The 13,614-nt window shown below is 41.1% G+C and overlaps 1 protein-coding gene across 3 annotated transcripts in view; it reads left to right on the top strand.

Annotated features, from left to right (window-relative positions):
- The first annotated feature begins 1,123 nt into the window (after positions 1 to 1,123).
- The window catches only part of LOC121277035 (E3 ubiquitin-protein ligase UHRF1-like), a 158,194-nt gene continuing 145,703 nt past the window's right edge, over positions 1,124 to 13,614 (top strand). Inside the window, exon 1 of one of the 3 annotated variants that reach the window (XM_041185949.1) lies at positions 1,124 to 1,487. In XM_041185949.1, coding sequence (XP_041041883.1) covers positions 1,335 to 1,487 — 153 coding nt within the window. In that variant the 5' untranslated portion in view covers positions 1,124 to 1,334. The remainder of the gene's footprint in view (positions 1,488 to 13,614) is intronic. The other 2 variants (XM_041185947.1, XM_041185948.1) reach the window with 2 other exon arrangements.

Below are 13,614 nucleotides of genomic sequence, written 5' to 3'. Positions count from 1 at the left end.
ATCTGAAAGGCAATTCCTAAGTGACGTTGTGCTTGTAGGTACTGAGGAGGTCTGGGAAATGGGCCAAGGTCAAATGAAGATCTGAGAAGTTCAGGATGGGGGAAAAGATGCATGAGCAAAAGTAAATATGCAAATTAAATCTGCAGCAAAGGCCCAAGCAAGGGAACAATGAATGCTGAGAAGGTAAGGTACAATTAGAACCAAGCCTTCAGAGAGCTGAATCATTGCAGTTAGTGAGGTGAGGTGGGGGCAAGGAATTGCTTTGACCAGGACATACCCTCAACTGTAGAATTCTCTTCCTAAACCTCTTTGCATCTACTCAACTTTTACAGTGCTCAGCCCTCTGAATTCCTGCTTCACTTTGAGCATTTCCCGGTAAGGCACTTTGGGGTTATGTATAAGGTATCATAAGTTGTAGTATATAGAAAATTTCAAGATGTACTTTCCAAGCAGTTCAAACATACATCTCGAGTAGGAAGAGAATTTGGTGAGAGTCGAACATGACTTCTTCGGAACGCTGCAGTTCAGTCATCTATAGATTACTTTTGGCCGATAGATCTGAATGGATTCATCTGGATCAATTCCTTGACATTTGTTATATATAAATGTTATACAAATAATAACATACCCTATGCAAAAATATGTCTCAATTATTACTTCACTACGAATAATGGACCACCTTGCGGGGGGGGGGGGGGGGAGAGACAGCGGAAAATGCTCAACTAAGGCTGGCTTTTGAGAGATTTCTATTTAACTCAAACACACACACACACACACACAAAACCAACTTTTAAAAAAAATGACTGGAAATAAGGCGGAGTTTTGAGTTTTTCCGCAGCCCGCCAAAAGGAAAAAAGACCGGTAACCCGAAACGAGAAGACAGAAAACAACAAGAACCACCAAATCTATCTTTTGGAGGAGTGCGGGGCATCAATGCCTGAGGCTTGTGGTGAAAATAAATAATCATTATTCTGACATGTTTTAAAAGAAGGACGTTTCAAAGGTGAATTGACTGATTCTGAATTTAAAATTTTTTTTAATATCCTCCTAGAATTAATTATCATATGTTCGCGAGATTTGCTTAGCGCCGTGACCCCATGTGTGTCTGTGCCTGCTCCTGTAGTTCAGTAAACAACACACTGGTTAGAAGCTGCTACACTTAGTAGAGGGGGGCGGGGGGGAAATCATTTTATTTCCCCCCCGAAAAAAATCCCTCTTGGCGTTTTACTTTTTTTTTATTCCTCCTTTCTCGCCTGCAACCGGTTACCCGCACTGATGGTATTAATTTCATTTTATTGTTTTGCTTTTGGTTAAGAGGGAGAGAGAGAGGAAAAATGTGGATTCAAGTGCGGACTATCGACGGCAAGCAAACGCGCTGCATAGACGATTTATCCAGACTGACCAAAATTGAATGTTTGCGATTAAAAATCCAAGAGAGCTTCAATGTGGACCCGGAATGCCAACGCTTGTTCTACAGAGGCAAACAGGTAAATCAAATATATATATATATATAGAAATGCAAGAATGGAAACCCATAAGCTTCACTGTAGCTTCTGCTGTTTCCTGTTACAAAGTAACCCTCATAACAAGGATGTTCAGCCCTCCATTCAACCCCTTCGAGGAAAGATTGTAGCCAGAAGTGGACACACGGTTGAATCTTGCAGTATATTTATTTTCTCATTTCACAATGTGGGAAAGAGGGGAGGGGGAGGGGAGGGAAAGCCAGCTGAATACAAAATGCAAATTAATGGTTTCGTCGCGGCTGCTGCTTCAACATTTACCCCCACCCCCCCGCGCCGAAGCTGTTTTAAAAAAATGTATTTATGTTCAGCTCCGACCGATTTCTTGGGGGGTGGGGGGAGGAGAGAGGATTTTCTTCGGTTTAGAGAGCCCTCCTTTTCAGTTTTTTTTGCGGTTATGCTCACCTGTCCGCACTGCCAGGCTGGGTGTTGTATTTTCTTTTTTTTGGGGGGTGGGGGTGGGGGATGTTGGTTGGGTTGGAGTTAGTGGATGTTGAGAGAGGCCGGAGCCCCCTCTTGTTGAATCCACTGTTGTCTCTACAGGCATCGAAGCCTTTGGCTCTTTCATATAGCCCAGCCCGAGCCAATGGCTCAACATGTTTCAGCCTCGGGCCCTGGGGATAAGCGGGAAAGGGAGCGGGGGGGAGAGGAGTCAGGAAAGTGGGTGTTGTCGGCCTCATTTTTAAAAAAATGTTCTTCCAGAAACAGATGACTGTAGTTTTTGTTTGTTGTTGTAATTTTATTGCGGACTGAGGTGCCCAAATTTCATTGCTGATTTAGTGACGACTTTATGGATGCTGCTACAACACACGCACAATACAATCGCTTCCATGTCCGGTGTGGCGAGGAGTTAAATTGATGAAGGGCCTGTAAATGTGCAGCACACGGGTTGTTGCACAGAATCTGTGACCCCCTCTTCTCCCAACCCTGGGGGAAGCTGGGTTGCATACATCGCCCTCTAGCAGCTCTGCAGTGAAGGCTTTGTGTCCCCCGTCCGTGCTACACCGCCGCTCACTCCTTCCTTCCTTCTCTGGGCAAGGAGGGTGGGAGGTTAGTCTGGCCAAGAAATCACCAGATTTTATTTAATACACCACCCATCCCTCTTTCAAAATGGGTAAGAGCTTGAACCTCCTCGTTTTGGTTTCACCCCAATATCATTTTCTCCTTTTTTGTGTGGAGTGGTTAATTTTTTTTAAAATATCAGTAACGAGAGATTCACAGAAACGTTCTGTGGCTTAAGGCAGCACGTGTGTTTTACTAAAACAAAAAGATGCCTTTCCTATCTTCAGCACTTGTGGCAAAAATCGCGTCAGAAATCTATATGTGTGTGTGTCAGACTTGTGTTCATTCATAAACAGCATAACCTATATAGATTTCCCTCGATTCCGCATTCAATTGTGCAAACGATTTTGAGAAGCGTATCAAAAAAAAGTTATGTTGAGTGAAGCCAGCTACTTTTAAAATGTGCACTGTTTTCACTTTTTATTGGAGTTGTATTGTGTTAGTAAATGGTGGGATTTTGCAGTTTAACTGCGAGTCAGGCGGGGGAAGGGATGGTCCATGATTGGAATTGTTTGCCAAACCACCATGTTTCGCCTAGCTTTCTGTTTGTGCTGTTAGAGAAGGGTTTCCTGGGCTTGACAAATGTAAATGTTGAATGCAGAAGCATAGAACTGGATTGTAACATCCAATTGGTGCAACTAGATTTTTAAAAAAATAAACTTTGGGCTTTATGATGTCACAGGTTCCAAAGGTCCCTAAAAGTTGCTTTCAGTGGCCATGTGGGCGAAGGAAGCTAAATTTTCATTATTGCTTGGTTAAGGATGAGGAGGCCCTTCTGTTTCACAGCAGTGCTCTGCCCCGTCCAAGTAGCTGTAGATCATATCTGAGCGAACTTGTGACAAAATGCAGTTTGAGTTTTGTTGACATGCACTCTTGGAGGTGATAGACTATGCCTGTACCAGTTGAGAGTCTGTGCCTGTTTTTAAACAGGGGTTACATAATAAGTATGCCGTTTTGGAAAATGGGAGCATAATTGATGTGTCTAGTTGTGGTTTCAAGTCACAAGCTTTGTGTGAGAAATTTTAAAATGTGTTTGTGGAAGTCTTGACTGTAATTCACTTTGACACCCTATTTTTACTATAAACAGGAAGTGATTAGGGTGTACTAGAAGGAAGTGGTGTATTAAATAGAAGTTACAGTGCAGAAACAGGCCATTTGGCCTAACTAGCTTATTCTAGTGTTTATGGCCCAAACAAGCCTCCTTCCACTTCATGTGACACTTCCAACATGCCTTTCTTTTCCATTTTCCTCTTTCCATCTACCTTATCAAATCTCTTCATAATTTTAAAGACCCCCATTAGGTCACACTTCAACCTTCTATTTTTAGAGGTTACTAGAGGAATGAATTCAACCAAATGTTCTGCAATATGTATTTCAAGTATTAAATATTGTTGAGTATCATTTTCCTTAGGCCTATTTAATGCACCAATGGACTGACAATGAGTTGCCCCAGTGTCGCCTGATTGCTAATAAAATAAACAATTAAGTTAAAGATGTCTAAAATAAACCAAAAGGAAATGTTCCAACTATATCGGCATGTTATTATTAGTGTCTATAAGACGCCATATTCTATAGTCTGCAGTGACCAATGGGCTGAGGAAGGTTTCAAATCTCATGCAACATGAACTCTGTTTAAGGCCACCTGGGCAAGGGTAATATCACGGTATAGAGCCAGCCAGGCAGAGCAACACTTTCCATTAACGCCTCCTTCACAAATGGCCCGTCCATCCTGGACTGTACAGAGTCCAAAGAGATAGGAGGAGAAGCCCTCTTAATTACCCACCCCCTCTGCATTGGGTGGCCAAAGATGTGGTGCATACGAATGAAGTGTAGCCAGAGCAGCCCCTCTGCATAGCTAAATAGGGACTGTAATGTCTTGCTCTCAGCATTCTTGTGAAACATTATACTTCTGGACCATTAAAAAAGGCAAGTATCCTGGGAATCCATAAAAGTACTTTTAAAAGATTTGTTGCATGCCTTCTCTATGCCGGTACTCTTCCCAGGTCTCCAATAGTGTGGAAAGGATTCCTGCATAGTCAGCCTTCCACTGGGGTCCCTGCCTCAGCCGGACAGCAAGATGGAACATCAGGATGTGTCAGAATGGAAGGCAATCGTGAGGAAGCGGAGAGTATGCAGAAGTAACTCGTACAGGAGATTCAACCATGCGAAGTACAACAGCCAAGAGAGAATTTCAGAGAGACCAGTCAAGTTGTGAGATGGGAGGTTCCTACGGGAGGTTTTGGGACCACAAGACAGTGGGGAACTCCATCCCATCTGGAGCAAGATTGGACAGGATTGCTCCTCATGCCTGATCATCTTTAATGCACGTGGTGGAGTCAGGACCGATGGTGACTTCAATGCTGGATAGCTTTGACGATGGGCAAAAGTGGTGTCAAGACATATGACACTGGCTGTAAGATGCTGTAGATTCAGCAGCAGTGATTCTTAGCCAAAATTCTATCCTCAAAAATAAATTCATTGATAATTTATCTTGTCACCATTGATGGAAACTTCTGTGACAAATATCTTGACATGGTTGTTTACATGAGATCGTTGCATAAAAATTTCAAAACAATTTCTGCGTTAAGAGCAATTCAGGAAATTTCAGGCCAATTATCCAAGTACTCAAGGTTGGGAGAACAAAAGGTACCTTTAGGGCATTGAAAAATTAAAGACTATTGTAAGAAAGAAATTTACTGTGTGTGAAATGCTGTGAGATGTGATAAGGCAGCATTTAAATGCTATCTTTAATTAGTTACATTTTACAAGTTACTTATTCTCCTGCACCGCCCCCCCCCCCCCACCCCCCACCCCGCCCCTGACAATTGAAGTCATAATTCTCCTTGGTTACAGGGGCCACTTTGATTTATGAAATAAGAAGATTTTTAGGTATTTATAAGCATAAATTACTTAGCACAAGTGATCATGCACTTTTTTATTGTTTCAACAGATTAGATCACAAAACGGTGGGCTTTCAGTACAGCTCAAAAAACTATAGTGAGCTGAAAGCTCTATCACAATGCTTCTTTCTTACAATAGTCCTTAATTTTTCAATGCCTTAAAGGTACCTTTTGTTCTCCCAACCTTGAGTACTTGGATAATTGGCCTGAAATTTCCTGAATTGCTCTTAATGCAGAAATTGTTTTGAAATTTTTTTTGGTTTCTACGCCATTTTTGTTACTGGGCTTCTGTGAAATTTCTTGCAGACCCTATTTGCCTGCACAGGATCATAAAAACCCAGATCAAATCGAACTAAAATGCAACACAAGCAATAGTGAGTGGACTGCTAACATTTGCCATCATGGCTCACTCTCAGCCTCTTGTTTCTGCTCCTTTCTTTCCTATTATTATGCCTAACAGAGGTATACCCATTGGAAGTTCTTTCCAGTTGCTGAATCCAACTGAACGTTCATGGGATGGGACAATGCGGACACAGTATGAAAAATCTGGTGCACTGGGACTGCCAGCCCTGTGGTTTAGTATAATACAGTTCAAATACCGCAGATCTCATTTTTATTAATATCAAGTGACTGGACAGTGCTGTGCCTGGAATTTTGGGAGTATATCTACGCCAGTGCATTAATGAAATAAATGTAGGAGTCTCGCGCTATGGTCTTTTGCATGGAGGTAAATGCGCAATGGAGTGTTGTGGTGAATGTTTATCCCACTTTGGGATACAATTGATGAAATACATGTTTGCCAATATGTTGGCATAAAACAAATATAAAAGAAAAAAAATGAAGTCTTTTTAAAAAGTGCTTTTCATGGCCCACAGGATGTCACAAAGTGCTTTGCAGCTAATGAACTACATTTTTTTTAAAGTGCAGTCGCTGTTGCAATGTAGGAAATGTGGCAATCAATGTGCACAGAAAGCTAACTCTAACAATCAGCAGTGTGATAATGACTGAAAATTTTCAGGAAATTCTGGATCGTTATTGCTGTTGCCACCTTTTTGCACTGATTTCCAAAGTGATAACACTCATACTTTGAGTCAGAAAGTTATGAGCTCAAGCCCCACTCAGTAAACTCTCAATCTGGGATGACACTTCAGTGCAGTACTTAAGAGAGTGCTTCATTATATGCATTAAAGGACAAAGGGCAGGGGATTTCTTCTGGTGTCATGTTTAATTTGTATCACTCAACCAACAGCACAAAGAAACCAATTATTAGGCCAATTATTGCTGTTAATGGGATCATGCTGTGCACTAACTGATTGCTGTGTTTCACTATATTACAGCAGCAACTGCACTTCAGAAATATTTCATTGATTGTGAATCACATTAGGATATCTGAAAGATACTTCATAAATGCAAGTGCTTTTCTTTCTCTTGCAGAATGTTGCTTCTGTTCTTTGGTTGTAACGTAATCTTTTAAGGATATACTAACTCTCAGCAACTGACAATCCAGTGATGCTTTGTTGAAAACCTCAAGGAATCTTTTAACATACCAGCTCTAACGAGGAGACCAGCAAGAGTGCAGGTCAACTTTAGGATGAGTGTTTCGAATGAAATATTTTCAAATAATAATTTGAGGCACCAACACTTGCATGTGAGTCAGGTCTGGGTTTCAAACCCAAATACAGGGCTTGAGTACATAATTTAAACTGGCACTTCAGCGCAGTAGTGAGGGAATGTTACACATCTTTGGGTGAGATATTAAATTAAGGCCTTGCTTGTCTCTTAAGGTGGATGTTAGAGATTTCATGGCACCATTTGAAGAAGAGTAGGGAATTTTTTACTGACTAGGACAACATTTACCCTCAGTCTCTAGTATCAAAATAGATTAATTGGCCATTTAACTCATTGTGGGATCTTGCTATGTATAAATTGGCTGCTACACTTACCTTCATAATGGTGTTTATGCTTCAAAACTAAATCATTCATTGCAAAGTGCTTTGGGATGTCCTGAGAATGTGAACAACTGTATTAGTGCAAATTTGTTCATTCTTTATATTAACCCTTGGAGTGCAATTTTAGGGAAACACTTTCTCCTATAGCCAACTGGCTTTTCAACCTTTTAGCTTCCTGCACTATGACACTGAAACATATACAAGTGATTGTTCTCCTTTGGCTTTACACCGAACAAAACAAATTGTGTCCTGTGGCTACCTTTATGCTTATCTTGAATTTTTTTGTTGCCCCCATCCTCTTGTGCCTTACACATTTTCTCTGTTGTGATGGGGCGGGGGTGGGGGGGGGGGGGGCGGTGGTGCACTGGGAGGGGCTTTGTAACATTGGTAAAATTTGGTTAAACCCACCTCCAACTTGTCGATGTGGGTGATGGACATTAACTGGGATACTATAAAAAGGAACAGGCTAAAACAGTCGTTGTTGGCTGAGGATATGCATATTTCTAATTTGTATCCAAATAAATGTTTATGTGTAAAGATCCATCCTTCACTGCCTGGCCCAACATAACACCTCTGATTCCCAGCCACATGATGCCAACACTGTCATAATTGGATAGTTACATCCATTATTATATTTTAATATTGATACTTACTCCAGACTTCAGTATGCCCTTAAAAATACATTTTATTAAGAAAAGGTATTAGTGTTGTAATTGCTTTCATGTTGGTGCAGGGCCTGTAATCATCAGATGAGGAAGCTTGCTGCCTCCTAGTCAATGTTCCCTTTAAAGTTTTGTACTTGGAGGGGGGTGGGTACAAACTCCTCTGAGGACCACTTTTTGTCATGGGCAGCTTATATTTTAAAAGTCACTGAACTTCCACAAAGTTATGAGCAGTCACTTACATGCGGTACATTCCCGATTGTTGTGAGGCTATGTAGCCATGCACCTTCGAGGGAATATTGCTGCAGGCCCTAACCTTGTAGTATGGTTCTGCATAGACTGTGAAGTTTGGGGCCACCAGCTGTCAAATCAGCCTGATGAGGTTTATAAGGAGAAAATTGGAAGACCCATGGTATTTGTTGGCCACAGACTTTCCTAAAGTAACCCTATTGCTATAGTGCTGGTATATGATTGGTTGGAGAAATACTGTAATAACGCTTCTACAGTTTTAAAGAAACAAAAATTTTAATGATATAAAGAGGTAAACCCAGTCAAGTGCCTGTCCTTGTTTTCTTGTCCCAGAATGATCAGAATAATGAACCACGCACACTTTATTTTATTGACCTGATTGCCATCTTTATCCCTTCCTCTCTTCTGAACCACATTGTTGTTTTATCTTCAACTTGGGTCTTTTTACTTATTTTTGGAAGTTTATATTTTTGCTGAGCTTATCCTTTCTTCCCCTTCCCTCCTTCCTGTCCTTGCTGTCCATTTTGAAGTGGGAAACAATGTAAAAGAAAAGATTGGCTAAAAGGTCAGAATGGCAAAACATGAGAACTAACACACTGATGAATAGTCAATCTTTCTTGTTTTCTGCAACAAGAGGCTTCTAATGAGGGAATTCGATAACTTTGGGAAGAGGGATATAACTGACGGAACAAACAAGCGTGGAATGCCAAATGTTACCATGGTAACTCATGTTTTACGTAGTGGGTTATAGAGCTTCATTCTGGACTACTTGTTTAACATCCGCAAATACTGTTGACCCAAAGTAGTTGACGGTTCAAGGATGGGTATCATTTTAGTCGTGTCCATGTTAATTTAGTTGTCCTATGCTGTTAGCTGCCATAATGTTTCGAAGAACATTTGCCCTGATGGTGACAGTTTGAAAAAAAAATTCATACAAAAATAGATGAGGAAAAAATAAGAAGCTGTCAGCCATTGTTAATGAAAGGAATAGCGTTAACTATTCCCTGGACTCTCTTAAATGGCAGTCACAGGACTGTATTACCCATTGAATCTTTGGCTATTTGCTTTCTTTTTGCATTACGATAGTCTTTAGTTTTGCTTCTAGGCTTCTGAAGATAATGGTACAGAAGTGCAAATAACAAACATATGTGAACCTTTAGAACATTTTGTGATTCAGTGTGTTCTCAGAATAAAAAAGGTGCTTTTATACTTCTGCTGCAAGCTGCCAACAGTAATGCAGACGTCATGGGATATAATTTGGTTCATGACACACTTTAAATATATGTAAGTTTTTCATGATAATGTAGTATTTGGCAAAGGACTGGGTGCAACCATTACAGCCAGGTACTGCCCTGTTGCATCCGGGACAGAACTTTGAATCAATTCCAGACAAATCGGGGGAGGGGGGGGGAATTTGGAAGAATGAATGTGTCATGCCAACGGCGGATAATAATTTGTTTTGAAGATACAGTCTGCAGATCCATTTTAAATGGCTTCTTGTGGAAATGAGTGCAGCACATAAACAACTGCACGTTTTGATAAGAGTTTCCATTAATATGCAGTATTACTGGTGAAAGTTAGACACATACAATGATATGATGGTAGTGTTATTCAATTAGTACCACTCCCTTGCTTTTTCCCTATCGTTCTGGAATTTTCTTAGTCTTGATCAGATTCTGTTTTGAAATTTACTATTGAATCTGCTTCCACCATCCTTTTGGGCAGTGAGTGCCAAATTGGAACAACTCGCTGTGCAAAAAAGTTTCCTCATCTTGCCTCTGGTTCTTCTGTTTTAAATCGGTGTCCTTTCACCACTGGAACCAATTTCTCCTTATTTATTCTATCAGAAACCTTCACGATTTTGAACGCTTCTATCAAATTTCCTCTAATCTTCTCGGCTCTAAAGAGAACAACCCCAGATCTCCAGTTTCTCCTCGTAATTTAAGCCTTTCATCCCTGGTACAATCCTAGTAAATCTCTCCCAGGTGTTGGCATCCTCCCTGAAGTGTGGTGGTCAGAATTGAATGCCACTCCGGCTGAGACCTAACCAGTGTCGTATAAAGGTTTACAGAAAGTTCTTGCTTTTGTGCTCTGTACCTCTATTAATAAAGCCAAGGACCCCATATGCTTTTATAACCACCTTCACAACCTGTCCTGCCGCCTTCAAAGACTTGTGCGCCCCTGGGCGTCTCTGTTCTTGCACCCCCTTCAAAATTGTATCATTTAGTTCAGTGCCTCTCTTCATTCTTCTTACCAAAATGTATCACTTCGCGCTTTCATTTGCCATCTGTCATCTGTCTGCCCATTTCACCTGTCTGTCTACATTCTCCTGAATTTTATCCTTCTCAATTTACTTCCTATAATATTCCACATTTCCAAGTTTTGTGTTATCTGCAAACGTTGAAGTTATGCCCTGTACCTCTGATTGCAGATCATTAATGTATTATCAAAATGGGCTGACTCCCTGGGGAACACCAGTGTATAGCTCCCTTCAGTCTAATGAACAATTGCTCATCACTACTCTGTTTTCTGTTCTTTGGCCAGTTTTGTGTCCATGCTGCCACTGTCCCTTTAATCCCCTATGCTTTAATTTTGCAAACAAGTATACCTTGTGGTACTTTGTCAAAGGCCTTTTGAAAGTCCACATACATAGCTACAGCCACACTGCCCACATCAACCCTGTTACTTAATCATAGAATGCAGTCAGGTCAGTCAAACATGTTTTGCCTTGAACAAATCCATTCTGACCTCCTTGGTTAGTCCATACTTTTCCAAATGCCACATAGTTGTGTCCCGCATTATCGTGTTTCAACGTTTCCCCAACACTCTATTGGGCTCACTGGTCTTCAGTTGTGCTGGTATAGACAACGTGGTTTTGAGATTTTCGTTTATTGTAATAGGATCACAGTGTTATGTGTGAGCACTTTTGGAATGTTGATTGCCCTCAGCAAAGTTGGAGGCGGTTTGAGGCAAAGGGAACAGGAAGGGAATGTGAGTTGTTGTATTTGGATGTTAAAAATGCCCCCAAATCAGACGCAACATATTTTCCATTTTTAATTGGAAAAATTGTTTTATTTGTAGCTGCTCTTTCTGGCCCCTGAAGGCAAGTTTAAAACTTGGCTTACAGGGTCTCCTCTTTCAGTCGGTGGTTAAAATGCCATTGGGAGCCCCAATAAGACTGTTGCCTAATTCAGGCAGCTACCTTTGCTGCCCAAAATGAACTTGACCCACATCATTTTAATTCTTGTGTCTTCAACCCCTAACCCTCCCCGCTGTTTCCACTTTGAGCAGAGGGGTGGATGTTAAAATTCCCCCTTTTTTTGTTTCATTCAATCAGGCCAAGTAACACTGTACTAGGGGTTTGGAGAGCAGAATGCCTTAGTTATTTTACCCTGCATTTTTTGGAGGGGAAGAGGAAATATTTTGTGTGCTCTGGGGATGTTAAAAGAAATGTTATACAATGAGACTTTATAATGGTTGTATATAAAAGAATTAATGTCGGCATATTCACAAACTTGACTCTTGTCTTAAAAACTAATACTTCCAAAAATAACCTCCCTCTGATGAGAATAACCAAACTTTTATTATCTTTCGCTTCTAATAAATAGGACTGCAGAGCCGGATGGGAGAGCGGCATATCCTTAGTTATTATATCCTTTATGTTAGAGGAAATAAAATGCTCCAGTTCCTCTCTTTTATAGTTGCTTCACTGATCATGCAGCCCCCACCACCCCAGTCAACCCCCAGCTCAGGCAGCAAGATTAACATAGTATTCACATTTTATTTTTACACTTCACTTTACTGTGAGCTGTCTCAGAAAATGAGATTGGATCTCTGATAGCTTGCTTAGATTTCCCACACACACAAATGCTAGCTGCCTGAGTCGGGTCTTCACCATATAATTTAGGCTGACATAAGTGTAGTGCAGAAGTGCCATCCTTCAGATGAGATGTTAAGCCAAGGATCCATCTTCGTATTCAGGATGGATGTAAACAGCCCAAGGCACCATTGGAAGAAGGACGGGGAGCTCTTCTGGCATTTCGGGCATTCAACTGACTGTAGAAAAACAAGTATTTAGTTGTTTGCTGTTTATGTTGTTTACTGTCACATAGGGCTGCACAACAAGACTGCACTTTTTTTTAAGTGAATGTCTGTAAAATGTCACGTTTATTGTTTATTGTTTAGTTCATATTTTCAATTTCTGTTGTTTCTCTCCAGATGAGGAATGGGAGCAATAGTTCATTTTTAAAAAGAGCTTTGACAAATTAAAAGATACAGTTTCTATAATGGTGGAAGCTGAGGCCTACTTTTTAAACTCGTCAAGTTATTGTGGGCTGAGTTAGCTCATTTCGGGTCTGGCAGGGATATAACAATTAGCCTTCGTGTCCTGGCTTGGGGGGGGTTAAATCGGCCAGGGTGCCATCTGGTTTGCTATCAAGTGGCTGTGTCAGGTGAGCCAGTATCTGTCTCAGCTGTGAAATCCTGCACTCCTGCTTCGGGCAATTCTGCCAGAACATCGTTGTCAAAAATAATAATAGACTTGCAAACAGGAAGTGCTTTGTGTGTCTGCCCGTGTAACTGGACATGCTGTAAGAAACAGGAAGAAAGCCTTGCTGGCGGAGTAAACTCCCTCTAGTGGTTGAAAACTGGTGATTTTCGTGTGGCCCCCTTATCCCCAATCGGATTCAGTGTTGAGGTAAATCCGATCAAATGATGGGTAATCTGGACCCAAAATTGTCACAACCTTACCCTGGAGTTGAGCAGTGCTGGGGAGCTGCTGGCAGGGATGTTATTGCTGGAGCGTTCAAAAGCTGAGCTACTGGCGTGCCATTATTTTAATTATATCAGAGGTTTGCTGGAGTCAGAAATTTTTGCTGGGAATTGTAGGGCATCATGTAATAAAACCTAGTGGATTCTGAATGTGAAAACTAATAACTGAAACTATCAACAGAAAATATTAGCAAATCCACGGCTACCTGAAATTTGTGGGGTGGGTGTGGAAGGGAGGTGATGAGCCGTGGAGAGCCAAAGTAATCATTATTCCTGAAATCTGTTGACAGTTGCTGCTTGTGGAATATTTAGAATGCATTTTCACTGCAGCAGGAGGCAAGCCCACAGTGTGTGCACGCAGAATCTTTTGTTGCAGACCTCAGCAGTTTGTGTGCTCACAATACTTATACCGTAACTTTGTGGCATGCTCAGAAGATTGTCACAACATGTTATGACAATGTCAAGAGTGAAAATTCTCTTAATCTTCAGACACCTGCTTGTA

The sequence above is a fragment of the Carcharodon carcharias genome, chromosome 4 (assembly GCF_017639515.1).
Source record: "Carcharodon carcharias isolate sCarCar2 chromosome 4, sCarCar2.pri, whole genome shotgun sequence".
In the NCBI taxonomy this organism is placed as follows: Eukaryota; Metazoa; Chordata; class Chondrichthyes; order Lamniformes; family Lamnidae; genus Carcharodon; species Carcharodon carcharias.
This window is presented reverse-complemented; position numbering and strand designations above follow the sequence as displayed.